Source organism: Ischnura elegans, chromosome 9 (assembly GCF_921293095.1).
Source record: "Ischnura elegans chromosome 9, ioIscEleg1.1, whole genome shotgun sequence".
Taxonomy (NCBI): Eukaryota; Metazoa; Arthropoda; class Insecta; order Odonata; family Coenagrionidae; genus Ischnura; species Ischnura elegans.
Genome location: NC_060254.1, coordinates 61,461,797 through 61,488,860, shown reverse-complemented (window position 1 = coordinate 61,488,860; position 27,064 = coordinate 61,461,797). Strand labels below are relative to the sequence as shown.

The following is a 27,064-nucleotide window of genomic DNA, read 5'->3' as shown; positions in this document are numbered from 1 at the left end:
TTTTGGCTCTGCTGGACTCTTTTTATAAAAAAATGTTATGTAAAACAAATGTTACAAGTAACTTGCTACATATAACCATATAACATGTTGCACAGTGTAAAATTACCTTTAGGAATGGAATTGGGGCTCCTATATGTAGTTCCCATGGTTGTTAGCTAGATAACGGAGGGGCGGGGCGCCCTATATTCGTGTAGTGTCTTCGACACCGTTTCTACCGGCAAAACTATTTTGCTCCACTATTCCGCATACGAGCCTCGTCTGATTTCCAATGCTCGGCGAAATCGAATTGGTGTATGCGACACCGTTCGCGTTCTGGATAATGGTTGAGTGGAAGATACCTGAGAATTTAGAGCGTAATATTTTTGGAAAATTTCCTGTGAATCCTATTGTATAGAGCGGGAAATTGTGGCTGGCTTATTTTCTGATTTTCCTCTATTCCACTTTCGGCTCAAGAGAGATGATTTGCAATTAAAAATAATAATCCGATCTGAAATTAGCTGCTTATTCCCAAATCATTGTGAAGCATATTAAGGTTATGAACTTTCTTTTTCATTTAACGAAAATAATCATTTTGAATTCGGGTGAAACTTGTCTGTCAGTTCAAAATGCAGGAGGTGAATACTTATAGAAATGGTTATACCTGGTGATATGTGGAATAATTCGTCATTGAATGTCTCCTGTCAAAATTTCCTATCATATTACCGTTGGTGGTTTTCCAATCCTTCGTCATTTAGGGAATATTTTTACTAAATTTTGGTTATAGATTGCATTACGTACAAGAGCCATTTAGAAACCGATTATCTTGCCTATCACAATGGGAAACCATTTTAACTTTTTCATAATTATTGAAATTTCACTCGAACGTTTGAGGCTCATTTTTGTATCGATAACGGTGTCGGCTATTTTAAATGTATGTTTTTGATAGAGGCAGTGATTAAAACTGCGTCATGGAACACACTATCCTTGATTGATGTATGGAAATTCGTTTATCGAAACCGAAGATTATGTATTACATCAACTGACCCGGTGATGGTTATATTGACCCCTGCGATTTTAATTCTAGCCGGGTTGATGCCTCTGCAAGCTTGCCCTTGCTATATCTCAACACCATTGATACGAAGTAGGTATACATATTAATAAAATACAGAAAGTATGATAATGAACCATACGAACTCTGATTAATGGTTTAATTTATTTGATTTAATTAATGGTGGATTAATTTCTCGTGATCATTTGAAAAGTTTTAAGGCTCGAAGTAATGTTGCGATTGATAATTCCAATTAAACACAAGTATTTTTTTTTAACATTTCCAGATATTTTTTTCAGGATTTTGATGAAAAGACTATTTTTAAATTTCTTATACCTTTACCAGCCACGAAAAATCGTGTCACGATTAGGACCTATTTCTCAATACCTGACAGTTCTTAGGGTAGGCATTGAGGGACAGTGGTAATAAAGGTCGTAATAGCTTGAGAATCATTGCTATGCTCAGGTGCTAATGTGAGATTAGCCCACGGTGTAAATTACTCGGATGATGTGATGTGCGGGAGGTTATGGAGTAAAAATTGTTTTAGTTGAGTACCCGGTTGACGTAAGCGGAACTTTTACGGAGACTTGATGAAAATGCTAATGAGAAAATATTGCTCTCAGAGACTAGAGCGCAAATTCAATTTTATTTTTAGGAATTCAGTGTGAAAGCTTCTTAAAAAAATTTCATACATCCAGAATCATTTGACGCAATGAGCTGAAAAATGGATACTTAGTTGGAAGATAGTTTAAATCCCTTTTTCATGTTAGCAAGTGTTACATAACGGAATTAAATCGAAACTTGAAGCTTGTACGTGGTGGAAGGTCTCCTTGTTAGCTATATCAGACACCTTGTTACTTCCACAATATATTTTTAAAACATTAATTTTTTTACCGGTTTCGGCTGTTACACTATTATAAAGTACAGAAAATTTCAAAGTAAGTAAAGTTAAGTATCAAAGTACAGTAATATCAAACAAAAGTACAGATTTTTTCTGCACATGATAATGGTGTAACAGCCGAAAACGGTCAAAAGAATTTTTATTAAAAAAATATATTGTGGAATTAACAAAGTGTCTGTTACTGATAAATGTTACATAACGGGTTAAAAATCTAGTATACCGTCTCAATTGCAGTCTCCTTAAAACTTATGGTGATGATGCTGATTATTTAATGATATATGCCAACTCCTCAGGGATCCTCATTCGAATCGTGAGATCAAGCAATTAGCAAAAGTTCAGCGATTAGCAGCTAGATTTGTTTTGGGAAATTTCAGAAGGAAGGCAAGCGTCACGGAAATGTTAAAAACGCTGGGATGGAATTCTTTAGAATCAAGGAGGAAGAAAGCACGCTTGAAGTGTGTATTTAAAACTTACAGTGGTGATCCTGCGTGGAGGGAGCTAACGAAGCGGTTAAAAGGACCAAGTTATCTAGGGAGGAGGGATCATAATTATAAGATTAAGGCCCCAAGGCAGCTGACAGATAGACTAAAATTTTTCTTCCTACATCGGGGGATAGAGGATTGGAATGGCTTACCCGGAGAAATTTTTTCTGAGCCATTTCCAACTCACGCCTCTAGATTTACCAAAAGGATAGATAAAATTGAATTTTGAGGGCTTTGTAATTGTATATTTTTAAAATTTTGTGTTTCTTGTCTTTTTTTCTTTGGTCTTAGTATATTATTGTGTAAAAATGGATTTTGAGGGCAATGTAAATGTAGATATGTATTGTATTTTTGCTGATTTGGTGCTAGGTATACGGGGACATGTATTGTGTAAAAATGGTTTTGTTGAGGGCTTTTTAAAAATTTTGTGGTACTAAGTATTTTGTTTTGCATTTTGGTTTATGTATATTATTGTGTAATAACTTAATGTTACCACCCGACTTCATGGTCGACTTGTAACCAATTATTTAATAATAATTAGTTTTGATACGTAACAAACTCCTGGAGATTAAGTATCCTTGGACCTAGACGTCACCCGTCAAGAAGTTACAAACGGAGGAATTTTCAAGACCCAGGCAGTCCAATTGATATGTTTGATTTATAGCATTTTCATCGCTCAATTTTCAGTCAATATGGCCTAAGCAGGATAGAAAGACTTTGTACTGAGTACTTTGGGCTGCATTTTATTTTTTAGTTTTATTCCCTGTCAGTTCTTCTTATCGTGGTCAACCACGTAAGTTGGGTCTGTCTAAACGTTTTGTCAAAGTTTGGATGGTTTTTGCATTAGTGGATAATTATTACTGCTTCGGTAGAGGCGCTGATTAGAATGCTGAGAGCCATGAAATCTTCGGAAAAAAAACTGGATCGTGCAGCAATTGGTTTAAATTGATCGCAACGGTCTCTTTCAGTATAAGCCGGTAATATTAAGAAGTAATGTATTATGCTGCAACGTAGATCTTTAAGCATCAAGCATCAAGATCAAAGCATATTCCTAGTTACGCCACTGGTGTCAGTTATACCATTTTATATATTCCACTCTTTGGCAAATTAACGGACAAGCAGGTCTGCATAACTTTTATCCGATTGTTGATGTGCATTGCTATAGGAGCGTTTTTAAATGCCAGGTTAAAAAGGAGAAATCTTGAAATCCTAGATTTTTCTGTGCCATCAAGACCATTCGTTTGGATTGTTGGCAGACGGCGGAGATACTGCTCATTTATCTCCGAGTGATGTCACACCGTTGGGGCGGCGGAACTGTGGAGGTGTAGCCAGTTGAGCGGTGGAAGCTTTCGCAAGTCACCAAGGAAGGAGAAGGCCGTGCGCTTTGCTCTCTCTCCGATGTTTACAGTGGGAGCGTCGCGAATCCGTATTTGGTTGTCCCCTCATCTCTTCTAAGCTCTTGCTCTTTTTAACCTCTCCCCGTTCGTCCTACTCCCAAGGAAGGATGCGTTTCCACTGAAACAGTTTCCTTCCAACTGTTTCCTCCCACTTCTAATTAACCCAAACTTTGAGGGACATGATTTGCATGCACGCACGCAACGCATTTCACTTTATTTATTACAGTAATTCCCAACCTTTGTCTGTTTTTTAAAATTATTGTTTATTTCAAATAAATTGGTTAAGTTGTGGAATATAAGGTTTTTGCGGTGCGCTTTTCGAATATCTTACCCGCGCGGTAATCCGAGAAAAGTTTAAATATATTGTTCGCCAGGAAAGTGTAAAATCATACATGAAATGTCTATATAGTTAGAAGAATTAAGGGTAAAGTACATGGGACGGCAAGAAGTGGGGTTCAGGGACTTTTTGCTTGGATTTCACGGTGAGGTTATAATCACAGAGGTGAGACAATGGTTCTTTTTCAGTTTGGGGCAGTGATTTAGCAAAAGTACGGAGTGAACTTTTCAAGCTGTGCAGAAGAGAAGTGATTTAAGATCCTCGCAGATGTTTGTATTACTAGACTGTACATTCGAGGTGGACATGCTGAAACGTGATGGTGAGTGTATTTATTGCTTGGGAACCTGGTTCATTCAGGAGTTATCGAGATATGATATGGTAAAAGAACGTATAAAGAAGAATAGTATTGGGTATATGATTAAATAAATTTTCATAAAAGGCGTTGCTGCAGCTATAATTTTCTGCAAGTTTATTTAACAGAACGTGTAATACGTTCACTACCCCATCATGAAACTTCAGATGGAATATCCATCTCGAATGATGATGATTTAGCATTGAAAGTGACTGGTGAAATGGGAACATGAAAAAAAAAACTGATTTACATCACTAGTTATATTAGGAGATGTTGAAGACCTTTTATGGGAAATATTATCTGCCGTGTAACTAATTTTCCTCGGGCATTTTTTACCTTCTAGAGTAGTTTTGCTTTACGTTTACTGCCCTTGATGCTTAAAAATGTCATGAATAGTTTATTTGGTATCCTTAAGAATGATAATCATTTTATTGCTCGCCCATTAAAAGGTTTTTTGCACGCTTTGGACTGAATTTTTCCTTTTGGCTAATCCTTATTTACTTATAGCCTTCATTCTAGTCATCTCTGAACATTTTCGCATAGTTATAAATACTTTCAAAAGAATGCTGAACCTCAGGAAATGCTGGCTTACTTGACCTCTTCATTTTCGAATAGTTTTCATATATCAAACATTCATGTAATAAATTTTTGCCGTAAAATATTTATGATAAAATTCTTATGTAATTCATGCCAAGTCTAATTTATGCTTTTCCACTTTAAATCCAACTATTTCAGAATAGATGAAAACGCTTTATTGAGCTTTTATAATTGTGCGCGCGTTATTTATTGGAAAGCTCAAGTTTTAACTAGTGTTAGGTCCTTCTTTTTAAGAGGATTCCGCCAGGCCTTTGTTTATCCACTGCCGTACCAATTTCGTTTTCTACCTATGGTGTCTATACTTCCAGATTTTTTCTTCTAATTTCGTTTTTTTCCAAACCGTCTAATTCTTCATTCAACATTTTTGCCAAAGTTGAAGGGAATGCATTCTGTGCTCATTTATAGACATAGATACTTCTTTGCAAGCATGAGTCGTAACAAATTTGTGGCAGACTGACTTTGTGCATACATTTTATTTTTCTCTGAAGGGTCGTTACGAGCAACTACGTGGGACATCGTTTGCTTCTTAGCATAGGCATTTCCGGTGTCGAGTTGATGCTGCCTCAGTGAAGCCAATGTTAACCATGACGTCAGAAATCTGGGAGAGAGCGTACTTGTAAATGACTTCATTGATTTCCCTCGATTAATACGTTAACATAACTACATACTAGAAGTTTTAATTATCAGTGATCATGAAGCCATGCCTCAGCCTATGGACTAGCCTCCTCCCCTCTCTCCTCTGCCACCTGCCAAGTGCCTCACACGTGTTTGATTACAGAAACAACAAAGATTTAATTTCTTAATGTCAGCGTGATACTATAATAAAATCAAAATCGAACTCATAGGTAGGTTTTTTCAAATTTAATTTTTGGAGTGGATGTCGCGAAATACTCGTCAGTATTTCGTTTTACAAGGGACAGTGGAAGAGACGAATTATTGATGAGATGAGGGGACAATTATACCTGTGTTATTATATAATAACAGTATTTATTGCGTCTAAATAAGAGAAAAGTAAAGTAACATTTGGTGATTTAAATAATATAATTAATATGAGTTCCGACCAACAAAGGGTTTGCTCATGTTTAAATGACATGAAAAGGTGGATTCAGATAATCAAGATCGTTCTCCAAATATAGTTAACGTTTCCAACATATCCCTAATCACGATATTATTTCCTTTTTGTGCATCTGTTCATGGATTTCATATATAGTACTTGGCATATCTATCTATCTACAGAAAGATCGTTTCCCTCGACCCGCAATCATTATTTAATTAGTAAATTCGATAGATTATTGGAAAATTGAGAGTTCACCAATGGAACATTTGTTTAAATTGAAGGCACCAGCTTTTGAATTAAAACGAAGTCGAATTTGGTGCAATTAAGTCTCCTCGTTCGCTCGAAAATTTAGAGACGTCTTCGGAGATTGAGGAGAATGCCGCACTTCGACCGGTAAGATGCAGCCAGTGAAGTCAAAAACGCCATTGACTCTATAATTAGGCAGTGGATGGCATGACGGAGACACGTGGGTCTTTTTTGTTTTTAAGAATACCAGAATTGATGGTGAACAAATTTTAACTGTCGTACTCATTCGTGAATTTTGGACCGTATACATTAAATTGTGCATACGGTATCTGTCTTAATTGTATATCCGTTATGAAATAGCCGTAAGCGCAGGAATAATATACAAAGAAGCAGATAAGTAGGTGATTAAGACGCGATTATCTCAAAATCAGGAGACCTCAATGAAAATACGTCCAGAGTAACCAAATTCCTAGATTCATAGAACGCTCAAGGTCTGCATACATTTGTAGGATTTCTCTCCCTTGGATGCTAATGAACTGGTTGTTCGTTTTGCTTACTTAACTGGGTCATACGGCATTGAAGTCTCTTTGACACGAGAAAGTCGGGTGGAATACTGAGGAACGTGGTCGCTATGCCCCTCCTGTCATCAGCATACGGTTGACACTCGTCCAGCGGCAATATATATTGAATCGAGAAATTCATTTTGGCGTGCAAATATTAATATTTCTCCAATATAGCTTTGGTAATAGCTGAAGGGCTTCTAATTGCAATGGCAAAAACGATGGCTTGCAAATACAAAGTTTGCTAAGGCTTGGAGCTTCAATCTCGATTTCGATGCGGTGCATCTAATTTTGTTGGCTACTCAGTTTCTATTTTTGATATTATCTTCATTGTAGGTGTATAGAAACCGGCAAGCCAAGCTTTGTATGATAAACCTCTAATGTTGTAAGATTTTCGTTAGAACTTCTGCATTTGTACGAAAAACTTATGTATGAATAACTGTGAAATAAAGTTTTAGTGCATGGCTTCAGGTAAATTGCCTTATAAAAATTGAGTTGTCATTTATTTGGCTAAAAATGCTTGTAGATTTATAGGATTGTAAACATTTCAACGCTAATTTATTTTTGTATATTATGTTATACCTCAAGCGTAATGAGCTTATGAAGTAATTAAAGAGAGGCGGAAACAAAAAATGCCCCGAAAAAAATATTAGCATGGCGAAGAAAATTCAAATGACATTTACCGTTATGCAAGCAGCACTGCACGGAAAGACGTATTTCATGGCCCAATGACATCAAGTGAAGTTTTTTCTGTCACCTCATTTGTCTCGCCACTCTGGCGTAGTCACGGCCTGTATTTATAACGCTGACTTTTTTGCACTGCTTTCCTCCGTACAAACCTTGACCGGTTCTCTGGACCATAATGTTGCATTATTCGAGCCTGAAAATGAACATTTTTTCCCCAAAGCCTCACGCGTGAACAAAAGACTCCGGTACAATGTTTGCGGATTACCAACTTCTCTTCGGCTTCGGTTTTTATTGTGTTCCACTAAAAAAATATGTCGCATATAAATAGCCCCTTGTACCTTTGGAGTTTTTTGTTTCGTCTGTGTTGCCTCATGTGTTGACTTAAAAATAGTTTAAAATTAATTATTCATACGGTCCAATGCCTATTTGATTAATTGGAGCATGCCGGGTAATTATAGTATTGCATAACTCGCTACCCAAACCATATAATAAATAAAAATAACGCGTGTTATATCATCAATAAAATTTCGATTTTCTCTGCATGATGTTAAATATAGAGTACGGAATATTTTCATGTTTAAATGAAAAAAATCATCGCAGTCCATAGTTTTTTTCTGTTAGAATTTGTTAGAGGAACTAATGATACAGAATTTTTGTCGTTGAAAGGGAAAGAATTATGTCGCAAAGATAGCAGCATCTCAAATGTCCAACTCAGCGTTTAGATATGCATCTGCAGCTTGCCCACGGCGCCAAAAGGTCAAGGATGGCGAGTACCTTCTCTTTTGAAAGCATCATGACCAATCATGACGTAAACAAAAGAATGATACGCGGTCAAGTAAATGGTTTAAGTTCACTCACCCAACGCAGGTGTATCCTCTTCCAGCTCCACTAGAACCCTGCCGCTCAAGAACTGGCCGGGGAAGTACAGCAAGTTCGTGTTGTCGAAGAGGATGAGAAACTTGAGAAGTTTTCGAGCCATGATTCTTGCAAGTTCCCTCTCGATCAGAGTTCGATGCACAAAACTACGTGTCGTCGATCAGTCTTGTAACTCCTCACTGTACACTCTGGTCGACGTGAATAATCCACTGCAGTTCACGACCATGCGTGCCTCCGGCAAATGCGAAGTTATCTGTTTATTGCGTTCACCGTGGTATTACGACTGTTTCTTCATATCCAAGCCCGCTCGTTTCCTCGAAAAGATAAGGCGAGATCACAGGTGATGCGGGAGACTTCATTCGGCGCACACACGAGTCTGGAGATTGGGTTTCTAATCTCGTTCTTCGGGACTGAGTGCGAAGGGGGGCCGGCGGGGGCTATAGGGAGTCAGTCAGGTGAAGGCCCCCGCTCTCCCGTCTTGTTGGTACGACTCGCTTGAGGTGACTGAGGTGTATACGTCTGCCGGAGGAAAGAGAACGATGGCCGAACCTTTCCCTTTCACCGTCGCGCGACCATTAAGGCGAGGGAACCTGGAGGGGAAGGTGTAGGAGGCGGATTGAGGAGGAGGTGGAGATACTCCTCCAGAGCACTGGCTCCGGGGAAAGGTGTGCTGGGCCGTGGGTTGGATGGAGGCGCCCCGTATTCTAGGCTCGCCGGCCGACCGCGGCGATCGTGACTTTGAAGTGCGGTGGAGTCCCTCGGAGATCGCCGCGCGAGTCTAGGCAAGTGTGACGTTTACCAGGTGCAAAAGAGGGCGTGGGGTAAGGGCAGAGGAGGGAGATGCTTCCACGGTTGCATACATCGAAGGGGGTGGACGGTCATTGAAGTCTCCTCGTGTATTCGATTGAACGAGCCCTAGAATTTCCGGAAAACGGTACCGAAGCAGTGAAAAACTTGTCTCGGCAATCATCTTTTTGAGGGATGTTGGGTAAGGGTTTAAAGAAGAAAAACATTGAAGTGAACGGCACCTAATGACCGGGACAATTTTGTGCTTCCGCCGACAGGCTTCGTAACTTCGCGGAAGATTAGTTGCTATGATTGGAAGGCGGCGGAGATTCCAACGCTCTTAAATATGAGATGCATAAAAAATGCCATGCTTCTTACATGTCTTGAAATGTTTTACTCGTGGAACTATCATGCTTTAATCGTACATTGGCCTTGATATTCAAATTAAATGCTTCGTATAATTGATTGGGAAAAATGAGTTCGGTCATTATACGTCAAAATTCTCCAGGATTGGACTCCGCGGGACCCGGAATGTTTTTATCTAAAACTTAATGGATAGGATGTTTCGCTAAAAATAAAACTAATTGGATGGTCCGATGTGAAAAATTATTCCACTCTGCAATTATCAAGCATGAAATAAAAGCAAATTGATATTTTTACTCACTGAATAGCTAAATACAATTCTTCATTGAGCATATTGATATAATATAACATAACTACCTTATCCAGACTTCGTAATTATAATATTAGCATAGAAAGCAAAGGTACAACAAGCAAGGTACAACGATGAAGAAAATGTTGTTATTTTATTTCCCTTCCAATGCGCCTTTAAATATTCATAATGGTGCTATTTTGGTGTGGATATTTAATGCAAAGAATCTTCAGGGCTAATAAAAAAAATTGGTGATTAATCGTATTAAATTAATTGATTTTGGAGTTATAAAATTTATTTATGTATGAAAAGGAATTTTAAATCAATTATATGGATCTCTAAAAACATTTGCGTTTCAAAATGGCATTTTTTCTATAACTATCAATTATTTTGAACGAAAAGTATGAGACGAGGCGTAAATTGTCCTTCATTGTGTGCATATGCAGAAGTATGGTTAATGGGATTACATTAACAGTGGATGAAACACCTGACGTAATATTCGTACGCCCACCACCGCTTCACCAGTCAGCTGAGTCACATAATACCCGTGAACGTATGCTATCTCCTCTATTAACGCGATGAAGTTCTGTTGGAATATTGAAAGTATGAGCATACTCCGTAAATAGCCACCGTAGATGTACTAGTTAGTGCAGTCCCTCTCAATTTTCTTACATAAGGCGGTATCCTATTCAAATCGATGAAAGAAGTATTCTATTTGTCGTCATGTCGCGAAAGAGGAAAATGAAGAAATTTGATCTAGCATAAATTAACCCTCATGGGCGATGGCGCAGCCTTTGCTTTCAATGCTGATATTATAATTACGAAGTCTGGATAAGGTAGTTATGTTATATTATATCAATATGCTCAATGAAGAATTGTATTTAGCTATTCCGAGAGTAAAAATATCAATTTGCTTTTATTTCATGCCTGGTAATTGCAGAGTGGAATAATTTTTCATATAGAACCATCCAATTAGTTTTATTTTTAGCGAAACATCCTAATTCAGGCGCTTTGTCACTTTGCATATTTTATGGCCCAAAGTATGCAGATGCACTGGTTATTCAGCGTAGAAGGGTACAGGAGGAATTAATTCGTTTCTCACTAGCTGAGCCTTCAATAGCTTTGTCCTAGACAAATAAAGGTTGGCAGTTACTGGTTGCACACTCAAATAATCTACCAGCGAACGTGAATAGTTTAAAACTCTTGTGTATTGAACTGCAGAGAAAATATTTTCCTTGATATTCAAGTTGGAAAAGGTCATCTTCACGTCAAAATACCTTTCTGTAGCTTCTTCAGCAATGCTTACTATTGGAAAACTAACTTCGAGTGTAACCTGAGGCAAAGCATTGCCAAAAACATTGTAAACAACCTTCCAATAGTACCATAGGAAATCGCTCTTAATTGATTCCTAGGATGGCTTATTTTGCACTTAATTTGATGGGTAGTGTTTGAAAATATGGCCACCGTTCCATAGATGTTTCATTCAAATGCTTAAAATGCAAGATCACATACTAATAGAATTATGGTCACGATTAATGTGTCGTTTAGATGTATGTATGCCGAAAAATTACCGCTGAAAAATTCGTATAATTATCAGGAACAACTTCACAGATATAGAACTTCTGTTTTATCTTTGTTCAGCAGTATATTGGATGAGGCCGGGTTTAAATGCACACAATTTGTCGGGTGAAATGCCCTAAATTTCGGTAAAGTTTTTTTTTGTGAGTCCTTGCTTTTTTAATAAGCCTCTGCATGAAGTCGAATGCATAGTGAATGTATCTCCCAATCTACACGTTAAAATATTTTAAACATCTTTTATTTTATTTTCAAGATTTTGCTTGGGTATTTTTTACGACATGGAAATAGCGTAGAAACTGATTTAATTTCAAATGATATTCTCCGTAAAAAAAACCCATCCTCTCGTTAATGACAACCTGTTTTTTTTCCCAAACCTCCGAATACAGCTCTCGTAGGCCATTTTAAATCGGGGTATTCAACAAATTCAACAATGAAACGTACACGAACAACCATGCCTTGGATAAGGGGAACTTACCCAGGCTCGAACCCGCGACCTGATGTTTGGCAGGCTAGGACTTTACCCCGCCGCCACCGAGGGCGGTTTTTATCGCATTCCTCTATTTTTTTATTTTGCTTCATGCATACTACTATTACCTCCCCACCCTTCTCCCGTACTACAGCATTTTTATTCAACCCCTTAATTCCTATCGTTTATTAGAGGAATTGAAATTCAAACTCTCTGTACCTAAAGATGCCGCGGCGGATGAAACCAGTCGCACCGATGAAAATTAATTTATAAATTTTTCAGTGTTTACTCAAATAATTATTGTGACCTTTCTACATTATTTGATATAGCTATATTAAAATTCGAGGCCTGAAGTAATTTATTTGTCAGGATAGCCTTCAATTTCGCAATAAAGTCTTTTCGACTGAAGTTGTACGTAATTTTTGGTCCTATCGATGTTAATTGAATGATTGCTTGCTATCTTAATTGCTTCTGTAGTGTCATTTGCTTCTATTTTCAACGACAGGAAGGCTTTTTTTCGGAGGAATCCTTGTATTCGACTAGAAAAGAGCTTAAAGTCGCGCAGATTTTAACAGCCAGAGCTCAAATTTACAAGTTTGAAGAAACATTGAAAATAGATTATTGGTTTCCGGGTTAATACCGTGTCGACTCATTTTTGGTGTTTCGGGCAGTTTCGGGCGCGTTCCAGCTCCCATCTTCGGGTGCAAATGGCAAATATCTTCCACCAGAAATGACTCGACGCGGAATTAACCCAGACACCAATCATCAATTTAATCACCGCGGAAGCCTCCGTAATAAAATTTAAAATACTTAGACCTTGCCTACGTATGTCGAACAATGTACCAAACAGTATTGCTAGATTAGACCAATTAGATTCTGGTAAAATAAGTGAAACGCAATGTGAGTTATTGTGGAGGATTTTTCACGGGGAGGATTAAGGATTATAGAATTAGGGAAAAAGACTCCCGAACCGATAAATTTAATATGCCGTTTATTCGGCGTACAATAAGGGACAATAATACGTGCGATAGTTTGGCTCTTGTATATCTTGACTCGCACTAGGTAAAATAAGCTTTGCATGTATAATTGATAACTTACTACATTTGTGAATACTTACTATCTGCATGTATTTCTTGGCATGCTATGATTCATGCATGAATCACTTAACTTTCCGTTTTCTCGCGCTAATAGTTTTAATTGCATAAACTGATAGTTTTATTTGCACGGTAGCATGTTCATATTCTTAACACTCTCCTAGTTTCTGGCCTGGCCGCGTGTCATTGTCCTGTGTGCTTGGCCTGTGTTCGGCAAGCGAGCGCGTATCTGATTAAGGCTAGGATGAGTGCTGCATGCCTGGTGTACCATAGAATCACCCCGTGCCACGCACCCTGGTGGTGGCTTGCACTGTACCTCCTAGATGAAGAAGGGAAGATATTGTTGAAGTCTCTTCAATATGATGGATGATGTGCGTGGTAATGACGACTCACTATGAAGTTAATCGAGATTTTTTTTACCATGGCAAGATAACCATTAGGAAATTCTTGGAATGTCCACGATAATCCTTCGATAAGACAGCTTTTGTTGTTAACGTTCAGTGAGCCTAGCTGATTTGGAAAAAAAATGACTACAACATTCTCATGCGAATAACGTTTTACCGTGTGACACTTATGCGATGAATCCATTAAAAATCTGATGAGCGATCAAGATGGTCATATCCGTTTGTTAAGTATTGTAGTTTATCAAAACACGGAAGCGCTTCCATCTTCTCTTTCAGAAGTTAAATGGCGCTTAATATTGAAAGAGCCTCGATAGCATTTCGTAGATTTCTCATGTTCCAGTTATTTACCACCTCATTTGGGCGTCAGCTGAGCAATAAGTTCAATTTATCTTGCCAGTTTTAAGTGGCCATAGTTCAAACGCTTCGGCAATTCTGAGGAAGAACAAGCATGGCCCTGAAAGCTTCACTGTGTACCAACAAGGAAGCTTTTTACAAGACAAAGGGATTGCCGCTCCCACGCGCTAATTTTCGTCGCAATACCACTCGCTTCGTGTCTGAGAAACTATCTCATCTCTGCGGATGGGAAAATTTGAGCATTTGTATTTGCAAGCCGGAAGATGACGCATTGAATCCGTTTTACAAACGTTTCCGTTTCATTATTCCGCTTCTAGTCTCAAGGTGAACTGCCTGCATGCATGCCTATTGTGATTATTGCTACCTCAATAACAAGAAGATGCGTATTTTTTAGTATTATTATTCAAGTATTCTACCGGTTAAGCTAAGTTTTGCATGGAATACTTCAGAGGCATTCTGGGAGCCTCACCTTCCTTCATGTACTTCCCTCTTCAATTCACAATAAGGCCTGTCCCCTTGATTTCACGAAAAAATCCTATTTTTCTTCCGTCGTATTCTTCGTTTACTCAGCATTCCTCCCTCTGAAATTGTTTTCAGCATTCCCTCCCCGCTAAGTACTCGCTCCATACTTCTGTCTCTTCTGTATCTCATCTAGAAGCTACCTCTCCTCACTCGCCATGTGCAGCACTTCGTTGTTTATCCTCCTCTCCGTTGACTTCAAAACTCCATTCTTCTCCACAAACACATCTTGAATGAAGCATGACACTATAGCATTCACTAATGAGCATCGGAATAGAAGTTCCAATTTATTTTCCTTTGGCCTGATCATATTATTTGATATTTGATCATATTATTTGATATTTTTGGTTACATTTCATTGAACTCGAGGGAATTTTTAAATCCAAGTTTTATAACATTTATAATTTCTTAATTTGATTTCATTAATTACTTATTATTTCTCATGGTTTTAATTGATATACTCGTAAAATTTCTAAGTTCTGAGGGTTTGGTCAATCGATGAAAAAACTTGCCTGGCTAACTTTATTTATTAAGCATACCCCTTTATTTTTTAAGCATACTCCAGGCTTATAAACCAAAGTAACAAAATAAACCATAAATAAGATAAGGAATTTCACACTTAAAACAGCCAAATATATAGTTAGTTGGAATATTATTTTAAATATCCAATGAAAATACTACCGTAGGCTAAGTTGAATTTTGTTTAAATACTATTTGTGTAAGTTTTACCAATATTTAATTGTTCCATTATTAATGTTAATACTGATTCTGGTCATTTTAACGAAAATACGTAATATTCTAGTTAGTTTTATATTCACGCACCGCATGTATCCGGATGAATCCTCGTTCAATGCACTGTGGATAAGCTGTCTCACTCAGACGAAACCCTCAAAACAAAAATCAAGGTTTAGAAACGGAAGGACAGTCACCTTTACGTATCAGTGGTCAAAGTATGGTAGCGTTTTCTTCCCAAGCCATGGCGCCCCATTGTGCCTGCGCATACATTCCGTAGTTTTCATCTACTTTTTTTATGCGTCTGATTCGCAAGAGCTGCTTTAGCTTAAGGCACGTAGATTTAATCGAACCATGAAACCGCGAAATAGTGGAAAGAAAATTTTGAGTTGTTGCCTCTTTGATTGTGTCGTACTTCCGCCTTTATGAGTTACTTTCGATCCGATCCCATCCTAATCATCGAATAGTTCAAAAAAATTTCGCGATTAATTTTATAAATTGATATAAAATGTCCGAAATAATGCTAATGGACCATCATCGGATAGTTCAATAATATTTCGCGATTAATGTTATATAGTGATCTCTAATGATCAAAATAATTTAATTAAAATGCGAATGTAATTTTTCAAGCATTTCCTTGAACTCTATCATCAGCGAAACATTTTTATGTGATTTATCGCACAGATTGGACGTTTTTTCAAATTTTTATTTTTATTTTCCAGTGTGCCACTTTTAACCATTGAGAATGATCATGGATAGAGTTGTTATCGTTACCCAAAACGATACTAACATGACTGGGATTTTTCTCGCGAGAAGGCTTGGAAATCATGCGGAAAAACTTCCAACATTCAACTTGAGTTCCATTGAGTCCACTTTCGCCTCTGGATATGCTTTTAAATAGCTCACTCGCTCTGTGATTCAACTCGAAGGTGGTTTGATTTGGTGAGGGAAGAGCTCACCCCGACTTAGCCACTGGCGTGCGATTTCAAACATTTTGAGGTAGGAGCCAGATCCTTTGCCTGGGAAAACTTGTACTTCAAAGATTTATTTTGCGATTATCGAAAGGTTTCGACCGGGCTTTGAACCCGGGGCCCTTGTTCCACAACCAAGCTACCTACCCGTGAGGATACCTCGCTCCTCAATTTGAACAGGCGCAAATGACTGAAACTCCACATTCTAAACATGGCGCTTTAAAAACCGAAAGATGATACGCTGTGACATCTCGGGAACCACTCGTCACAATTGAAAAATATTTTTGGTACAGCGTGCCAATGTCCAGTGTATCGTTAGTTACCATAGAAAATCAGTTGAAAAATACCAGCGCCTTCTTATCGCCATTCATATCCGAAAAACAGCCGAAAATAGCAAAATTTCTCAACTTTGAGTGCGATGCGGCACGTTTTCCCGTTATCCAATTGCAATAATATTGTACAGGATATATTTTTACACCATTTGGCATAAAATGAGGGGGCGTCCCGAAAGAAATTCGAAAAATCGAAAAGTAAGGACCACCCTAATGTCACAGTGCAGATGATCTTTGTTTAAGTGCGAAAAGCCTGCGTTGTATGTGAGACCTCCAGTTTTATGGATATAGTTATTAGTTTTCAATGTTTTATTTATGTAGTGTCCGTCTCTCACATTGTTGTCGCTTGTACGTGTCGACAGCGCTTGCTGCATGAAGGAACACAGAAATATGCCGGGTATGGTGAAATATCTAGGCCGGGCAACCTTAATGATGTCACATGGTTTAGATAGGTCTCATTTTCCTATGGTGGCTTTTGTTTTAGACTCCTTCGACCGTTACCTAGCGAAGTGTCACCGAAGAAATGCCGTATTTTCCTTCTATTTTTAGGCGTGTGATATTTTAGAGGTGTTTTAGGTGTAAATTTAACCGAACAGTGAAACCACGACGTGCAAAAATTCATTTCCATTTACTCATGTATATCTACACTTATTAATGCACGAATTTGATGTACTACTCGCCGGATTATTACACACACACACACTGCATGCATAAGTTATTTTTGAATATTTCAAGTAACGTAAGCTATTAATTTTTTTTTGATAGTTCCATTTGGCTAAATATACTCAAATGTACGGTATTGTGAGGCATGGATGATGACAGCAGTAGAGAAATTAAGGTTGGAAGATTACGAAATGTGGTGTTAAAGAAGACTGATGAAGATCAATACGGTGGTTTCTTATTTTTTTAAATTGCCTAAATCGAAAGATTATTACTCCTGGAGTACGTATTTCACGCTTTTAGATTTTTAAATGACAATATCTTTTTTTCGCGATTAAATGAAAAGTGAAAAATTTCAAGCGCGCGAAAACGCGTCGGCTAAGTATGAGCGCTTGGAAAAGCCCGTGTGACGTCATTCTGGTTCCGGTCGCCGCTGTGTGAGGCCACCTTGGTGCGAGGCTATGAACGCCGTTACGATGCAGGCTGTTAGCAGGTAGCAGAGTACCTTGCTAGCAGGTAGCGCTTGACTTAAATAAGGATTATAAATACCCTATCAAACGAAGGAAACTTTCTGATCATAGGTAATTTTAGTAGGAGATTATTAAGACATGTTTCCCTGAGCTCTGTGCCTCATGCATGCATTGGTAATCTAAGACGATGTAAATATCCTGACTACTCGTGTAGCATCTGGGCCCCTGTGACGTCACGTGGAGTGGCATCGCATGGGCGCCAATCTAGCCTTTTTCAAATGAGGTTAAAATTGACAATTAACATTAGTCTAAACCGGGATTTATAAAACAAAATAATTCGCATATTATGAATACACTAATGGTGGGTAACTAATGGCAATTAATGCCTTTCGTTTTCTTTGATGAAGGTAACTACCCTATTGATAGGTCGTGTGAGTGATTCGGAAGTTCTAAGAGGTGTAGAAAGGAAGAGATATTTTTGACATGTTTGGTTTAAAGACGGGACAGTTTAATCGACCGCATCATTAGACCCTATGGCCTAATGAAAATCATCGTGGAAGAACAGGTGGGAGGGAAGAAGATATAGAGATAGACCTCGGATGAAGAATGTAGACCAGAAGATTTATGTAGGTGTTAAAAGATTAGGTGATAGGAAAATAGTGGAGAGATGCGTGAAACCAATCTTAGCGTTGATGACAGTTTATGACAAAGTAGGGGCCCGTTCACCAATTTTATTTTATTGTACATTCAATTTAGTATAGGTATTTAATAATAGGAATTTATTTTATTTATGATAGATATTGAAAAGTGAAAATATCCGTATTTTTCCAATTTCCGATCCGTCATATACTTCTCGAGCTGTTTGACAAAAACTTGGCGGCCACATCCCTTTCCCATCGAAGTTGATGACGTCACGAACTCATTCTGAGCGGGTCACAGCTTCTCGGATACTCGTCGATCCTGTGCATGAGTCTCCCGTGGTTCATTATTGTTTATGCTATTGTGAGTACTATATTCAATCAATGAAATGTCCAATTCCAACGAGTAAATGAATCAGATATTTAATAACATCTGCAACCCCTTAAAAGTGTTTGGCAACTTTTAGTTTTTTTCGTGTTTAAGCTTATCTTTCCCTTCTACCTACTGAAGTTATTGTTAAGATTACCGTTCCGGTAGTGGGTGAACCACCCAATTATGGACGTGATGCTTTTATATTAGAAATATTGAAGACCTACTGTGTCCAATATTGGAATTCTTTGTATCTCACTCGTTGATTGACTATTTCCGTGGTGATAGAACAGCTAAAGTAACTCGTTGCTGGAAAATTTTGTGTCAGCCTCGGAATTTATGAAATTAAAAGCCTTTCTTTCGGTATTACTGCTCATTGATTTTAACCTTATTACAATTAGTCGCTGACGAGGGTTCGCAGGCTTTCCTGTCCCACATCACTACTAGAGGTTTCTTGCCCGGGGCTCCTCTAATAATTTCTCGAGCTGTTCATACTTCTTATCTACTGCTTCCTACCTTTTTATTGATTGTGGACATGTAAACTTGTAAACCACCACAAGGTTGGTGGATCGCGCCTCAATTCTACCATCAGGATCCTATCGTTTACCTCTTGTATGCCAATCACTCTCTTAACCAGCTCCCGTTTAAAACTGAAGCTATCCGTCGTTTACTTTCCTCCCCACCACTACATAAAACCCTTTACTAAACACTCCAGTAGTCCTCAGTTCCTTCATCTCGCCTGATTCAGTCCCAAAATATCTATTTCCCTTGCTTTACCCGCCTTTATTCATTGGTTCCCTGCATTGCATTGCTGCCTTCTCCATCTTCTTGGTCTTATTTTGTTCTTTCTTGGTTGCTGCTGCAGTCGATAAGTCTCTTCAATGATTTCGCGTGTTGACTACCCCGATAACCTTGCCGTCCTCGGTGCCATAAATGACACATGCCCTTTGTGGATAGGTCCCGCTCGTTGAGTTTCCGAGGCTCATTTGATTGTACTCAATGTTTTCAAGAATGAGATAGTAGATAGAACTTCTCTCCTTCATTAAAACTGTGGTTTTCGCGTTACACTATTACGTGGTCTACCTTTCGTCTGGCTCCCGACCTTATCTGACATGAAGTATTTTAGAATTAATCCCGTCATTGCAGCTCTAGGGATCATAGGAACGCGCAAGACTTTCCACCGCGGCAAGGTTGTAGCCCATGGGAAAGATAGTTACTGTGATGTGTCTCCAAAATACATAATTCCAGGAACAAATTTGGGTGCATTTATTTTCATACTTGTTTTTATTTTAAGATACATGATAAATAGTTTTTAAACAATGATTAACTTTAAAGTGATAATAAATTGTCCGTTTTGATTTTTGAATTCAAGGATGTTGGAGGATTTTTGAATTCAAGCATAGAAGCTGGCCTATTTTAATTTTACCTCACCCTCAGATATTTGAAATTCTTAGTTTGAAGCGTTTCAATGTTTTTTTACCTCTCATATCCATTAGTATTCTTTTCTGGTAGCGTTCAACAAGAGGTTAGTTTACGTAGGGAACTTGGAATATTTTAAGGAGAGGAATTATTTTTCGCTGTTAGTAATATTTTTCTATTAAAATTAAGGCGTAACGCAAAAAATTCCAATAAACCTGATTTTTCAGACACCGCTGACCGATGTTTGAAATGACTCTGTGGGGCCGCCAAAACGGAATGAAATTCAGGTTGAAGTAGTACATAAGCTCTCCGCAAGGTGTCCTGTTTGACTGGAGATCGCGCTTTGCGTTGCCTCGTGAATGATGCGCGTATATGCGGATATGCGCGTCATATCCAATAAAATACGGATGTACAAGGCCAAATTTTCCGTGTATATGAATCGAATATCTCAGGAAATGTTCATTTGAGCTTTTACTGAAACGTTATTGATTGAGGAGACATCGAATACCGATTTGCGTAAAATTATTAATGTGGGATAGCGGTTGATTTTTATCAATGGGCTCCTATTTGATTAGTTGACTGTATTTTAGCTAATTATGGTGCTGAAATTGAATTATTAGTGATCGATAAATAGCATAGAATTGTGTCAATGAGCTCTCCAGCGCCTTATTGTGAGTGCGTGGTTTGAAATTCGTTCTAGTGCTACGAAACGCGCAGTTGGACGCTGCTGCCACCAATGGGATTTGTGAGGAACTTATTCCCCTTGCTCATGGGAACGGGCCGTGGAGCCGGTAGACGCTAAGACACAATGAGTTTTGATGTTTTGATGCTTGGCCTACAACTGAATGCAATTAGAGAGAGGCATGAAATGCCCTCCCTCTAATGTTATGCGCTCGGTTAAGTAAAGCAATTTTTGAAATACTGTTCATGCGTGATGAGCGTGGTGGACAAATATAGAATATCAGCTTCTAGATCAAGTTTCTTGTGGAATGTACCTGTTCAAAAATTGTTTACCGTTTGCCGTGAAAATTTTTTACTGGTAGAATTTTGCTAGTAAGTTGTCGTCTGTGAAATAATTCATGTGGGCTGGTGGAGCGAAATGTCAGTTTTTGAATTATGCGGATAACTTTGAAAATGCTAGCGTCTAGGTAGATGACGTCGATTTCCTTGTGTTTATCTGGAAGCATTAAATTTGGAAAAATGTTATAACCAGTTGCTGATAATCATCGTTTCCATAGGTGGTATATGTGGTTTCTATTGGTGTATATGTGGTAATAGAGATGAATTAATGAGTCTATAAGCCATAGTCGCAAAAATGTCCATTGTTTATTATCAACAGAAGCTTTGTCCTCAAAAAATGACAATATATACTTGATGTTTTTCTCTTGCTTGAATGTTCTACGAATCTACTCAATATCGAAATCTCTGATGTTTCTCTAATTTTAGGATGGCATTCTTTTGGAATCAAGTTTCTTGTCATGTTTTATTTATTTTGAAGCCGATTATTTATGGCGTCAAGACTACGTTGTTTGAGTTTTGAGGAGAGAATTTTATTGTTTGTGGGAAACGCATGTTTGCTTGGAAAATGCATACTGGTTTTTATCCGCATGGTTTCTCTACCTATGACATTAATTTGGGGATCCGTGATTTTCTTTATTTTTGCTCGTAAAATCAATTTTTTAAATGGTGTAATCTATAACGATACCTCCATTGCACAAACGCTCGATAACCGCCCACCGAATCAAATCCGCTCATTTAGTAGCCCGGCAATACGAATTCGCGCAGCTGCCAGTAGCCGGAGCATAAACGCTCACCTCCAATTCTTCTAACGTCGGAGATGAGCGTTTGTGCTCCGGTTACTGCCAGCTGACCGCATTCGTATTGTTGGGCTACTAGATGAGCAGATTTGATTCGGTGGGCGATTGTTGAGCGTTTTTTCCGTGGAGGTATCGATATACTATAAATAAATGAACTATAAAACCCACTTGCGCCCGCTGACTCACTCATACAAATGTTTTTAGTGAACGAGACGAGATACGACAAAAAGTTATCGAATCGACCACCTCTACATTCGCCTGAAACACCAGGAAAAATTGTCGAAACAAAAATTTTTTATTCGAGTCGCGTCGGGGCGGAAGCGAATCATTTATTTATAGTTACCATTCAAGATATAGGATGTAACTCCTGCCGTAATTACGCCTCATTCATAGGATTCCAGACCGCTCAAAGGGTTATCCCGTAATTTTATGATCATGTCGTCTCAATAACTATCCGTCAAGCTTCAGATAGGAAATAAGTTTCCGATTCCTTAAGAGGCAGTCAGATGTGTGCTACAGGAGGCAAATAGTTAGCGTTATTCTTCACATTTTGTTATTTCACTCTGTTTTAGGCTTGAATCAAGTTACCTCTTGACCCAGTCACACAATTTCATCTCCCTATACTTTAGCGTCCGTTCCAGTTTCGGAAATTTTGAGTGATGGATGGAATTACTGTCGGCAGTTTTTGACTGTTTACGTCATATAGTCATTTTCTGTGAATTTAATGGGGTGAAATACCCTGTAATTTTGGTCTACGGATTTCCGCTCGTAGCCTTTCATGTCACACGAGTCATACGTTACCTCAGTAATAATAAAAAAAAGGCTGATTAAATTAGGAATCATAAATGTATGAGATAATTTTGAATTTGGCCATCCGGAGTGGCCTTATATAGGCCATTTTACACGGGGCATGTCATTGCGCAGGTTAGTGCAGAAAAAATTTTTGAAATTGTGAGAATGTGAGCTTGGCTTTAGAGCAGGGGCTATTCTACCATCTCGCATTCACGCAAATTTCGCATGCGTTCTGGCAATTCAACACTTCACACGACGCAATTTTGACTGCGCCTTCCTACATTCGTCAGATTGAGCAATGAAGTGCCCCGTGTAAAACGGCCTTAAGACGCTACACAGTGCATAACACCCAAGAATACTTTTCTAATCGGCTCGAGTTCAATAATAGCTAAATAAGTATGAAGAGGAATATGAATCCGAGGATATGATAGCGGAATGGGTATCTGAAAATAATAAGGAATGTAATTAATGCCAATTAGCTGTTTTTAACGATGACTTTTTCTAAAAGCATTTTCTCAACCTTTTTTCCATCACGGCGCCCCTGATTCTGTGTTAAGCAGCGATACCTTGTCAGTTAGGCTGAGATGGCCACAAATAATCTACCTCGCGCGGTTTTGCGAACATTTCCTGATAGTAGCTTGAGGCCTTTAGGCAAATTTATTTTCAACTTGTAGAATATATGATATGCGGCGCATATGGGGTGTCCTTTAGCTTAACGTTCATCATTTCATTGTTCTATTGCATACGGCGTGCGGCTTGCAGTGTTTTTAGCCGTGGAAAATGTGGATTTAATTGATATTGGAAGTTGAGCTCCTGCCACTATTTTTGCAGCTTACAATGAAAGGGGTTTTATTTCTAGGTTTACGAATATAATTTTTTTTGGCTGCTCCAAGGCATGCTAGGTGAGTTCAGAAAATAAAGGGAATTTTTGTTCTTTGGAAAAAATTTTTATTCGTCTACATTATATTATTCGATATTATCGATATGGCTGGATTTGATATATCGTACTTGTGACTGCACTTTTTCCATTCCACGAATTCTCAAACTCGATCCTGGGGATAGACTTTAGCTCTTACAGCCATTTCTTTTAAGTCGAGGGTTCAACGGCCGTTTAATATTCTCTTTACTTTTGTAAATAGAAAATTTTCGTACGGAGCCCTGTCTGATGAATATTAAGGCTGAGGCATCGCTAAGGTATTTTGTATGGCCAAAAATTCACGAGCAACCAATGAAATGTGTGCCGAAAATCGCCGAGCTCATAGAAACACCTCTAAAGCCAGTGGATGCCACAGACAAACGAAACAGTGAGTACAGATGAAATTTTTATCATACCTAAGGGGGTTTAAGCCCAGAAAGTAATGTACCAGAATTTTTTTCTCAGTCCACAACAATGGTACGATTGCGAGACGTCACATATACACTTGTGAAGCAAGGGCGTACCCAGGATCAAAACTAGTGGGGGGCAAGCCATGGTTGTTCAAGTTGTAGGTAGGGTTTTTGCATGGAAAAGGTGAATGAAATCAACATTTTAAGGAAACTGTAACAGCTCTTTATTAGTTTTTAAAATTATTTGCTTTAAAAATATTACTTTCCTTAATAACACTTGCGATTTTTGCTTCTAGGGGGGCAGCTGCCTACTCCTGCCCCTCGCTGGGTGCGCCCATGATGTGAAGTTTCATGGGTGCGTGTGCAAAATTTCTGGCTCTTACGATAGTTAACATAGCTGCAGGACAGTTTCAAAATGGTTTCTGTAAGTGATATGTACGTTACAAGCAGCGTGCCGTAATTGAATGTCTCACTGCAGAGAAAGAAACTGTAAGGAATATTCTTGAGTGTTTGTACAAAGTGTATTGAGCGTCTGCTGTGTAAAGGAGTACAGCTAGTCACTGGGCTCCAATGGACGAGAACACCAGAATGCGGTTTGACGGTGCTCCAAGATTTGCAGGGGTCGTGGACCAGAACAAGCTTTGATACCAAAAGGGCCAACACGCCCTAGTTTATCGCTGGAGGAAGGCTATAGAACGGGACGGAGATTGCGTGGAAAAATAGGGTGCGTAGCTGAAACATCATTCTATCCATGGGCATACTCATCGGGTGGCTGGGGTGGGTGGGGGGCTGCCCCCCTTAGAAGCGAAAATAAATTTAGTCAAAGACAAAAGCTATGAAAAAATTTTCTTTTTGAATAAAAATGATATTAGTATAAGACAAGGAACTAAAAAAATCGTTATATTTTCAAGCAAAAAATTATAAAAATTAATATATTGCTGTCATAATTTCCTTAAAATTTGGTTTCATTAACCTTTTCTGTGCAAAAAAGTTACAAATTGAACGACCACAGTTAGTTTTGCCCCCCCCCCCCCTAGTTTTGATTCTGGCTACGCCCGCGATCTTATCGTGTGTATAATTCTCATTATGTGCAATAAAAAATGTTGAAGAAAAACATATGGTGCAATATTTTCTGGGCAACTCTCGTATACTAATATAATAAAAATAATTGGCTATCGGACTCTCCAGACTCGCGAGAAATTTAAAAATTTAGTTCCCGTTATTTCCTGCACACACCTCGTACAGTGTCACAGCTCGTGCACATATTTGTCGTTTCCTCTCTGAAACAGGAGGAAATAAATACTCGACCGCACGGTCGAAAAACATGTGATATTCGATGTCTTCACCCGTAGTAATATCTCTCTTCCGTTTCATATTTTATAAGCTTTGTTTAGTCTTCTAATTATAACGGCTCGTGATGCTAGGTGTTGCAATAGAATACTGTTTCCTTACGTTTTCTCGGAAAATGCTGTAAAATTTAGGCCCGCGAGTTCATTGTGTTTATGAAAAACACTCATTGCTCCAATTTCATGACTTGTAGTATAGTTACTTTTCACTTCACTTAGCTTCGTAGAAATCTTTTGATTTTCGAATGATCACAATAACTATATTTAATATAGTAATTTTCTAAACTGTGTTAGAAAAGTACTTAATATAGTGGATATTTTAATGCTTGAATACTTGGAAAAATAACTCATGAAATCATTGGTCTCATTTATCAATTGACGATTTTCATGCAGTATTTTAGCTCATCATCATCATTAGGCAACAATTATACGATTGGTTTGACGCAGCTCTCCATTCCTCTCTCCTATCCGTGGCCTTTTCATAGCGACATATTTCTTCTCCTTTACATCATTTATAACCTGTCCTATGTAACTCAAAGAAGGGCCGTCCCTTGCCCTTCTTCCCTTCCACCTGTCCTTCAACGATTGTCTTCATCAGGCCATCATGCCTCAGAATGTGGCCAATTAAGTTATCCCGTCTTCTGCTCAAGGTTTTTAGGAGGCTTCTCTTTTCTCCCACTCTTCTTAGCATTTCCTCGTCACTGACACGGTCAATCCATTTTACCTTCATCATTCTTCGGTAGCACCACATTTCGAATGCTTCCACTCTTGACATCTCTGCTGCTATCAACGTCCAAGCCTCGCTTCCATAGAGGGACATACTCTATATGTAGCATCTGATGAATTGTTTCCTTCTCACTTCTATGCTTGTATTCCCAGTTGTAGGAAGCTTCTTCTTTTTCTAGAAAGCCCTCTTCGCCCGCGCTATTCTACTGAGTTTTTCTTTCTTTATCCGTCCATCGTTGGTAATTTGGCTTCCCAGGTAAGAAAACTCGTTCACCTCTTCAAGCTTATGCTTTCCTAGGTTGATGTTTGTTTTAGCCTCCTCTCTTTTGCTGCAAACTAGCATCTTAGTCTTCTTTTTGTTGCTTTTCAGCTGATATCTGGCCATTGTCCTTTCCATGCTTCAAAGTCTGCATTGTCATTTCCATGCATGTCAAAGTCTTCTTCAAATCCTTCACTGTCTCGGCTATGACTGCTATGCCGTCAGGAAATCGCAGCATACTAATTTTTTCTCCGTGGATACTGACACCCGAAGCTTCGCCCATCTTTGGTAATTCGACTTCCCAGGTAAGAAAACTCTTTCATATCTTCAAACTTATGCTTTCCTAGGTTAATGCTTGTCTTAGCCTCCTCTCCATTGCTGCATACTAATATTTTATTCTTCTTTTTGTTGAATTTTAGCTCATGGATTCATAAAATCGTATTTGGTTGATTTTGGCCTACTTTATTCGGTTTCAAAGTTACAATGTGTCAGTCGAGAACTTGTTCGGGAAGAAATGCCGTGGAAATTAAAAAGTTTTTGCCAGTGACTATTTTGTAGCGTTTATGTTTAGGCTTGTTTAATGGTTTTTACTTTGCACCACCCCGAAAACTGCACATGTTTGTCTACATTTACGACAAGGGTCCTCTAACAATACAAAACACCAACACCATGCTCTAGATAGGCACCACCAACCCAGGCGGGACTCGAACCGGGGGCAATGGTTCATAAGCGAACATTTTGGCAGAGGAGGGCTTTAGATTTGGTAGACAAAAATAAAAATAACCTAATTCGCTTTCGCATATATTTTGCGAAAGTTGATAACATCGCAAAGGT

At 38.5% G+C, this 27,064-nt stretch overlaps 1 protein-coding gene across 1 annotated transcript in view; it reads right to left on the bottom strand.

The window, feature by feature from the left end:
- Nucleotides 1-9,162, bottom strand: part of LOC124165435 (arrestin domain-containing protein 4) — a 57,612-nt gene extending 48,450 nt beyond the window's left edge. The window contains exon 1 of the mRNA XM_046542842.1: nucleotides 8,502-9,162. Within this exon, the coding sequence (XP_046398798.1) occupies nucleotides 8,502-8,622 (121 nt within the window). The 5' untranslated portion in view covers nucleotides 8,623-9,162. The remainder of the gene's footprint in view (nucleotides 1-8,501) is intronic.
- Between the last annotated feature and the right edge of the window lie 17,902 nt (nucleotides 9,163-27,064).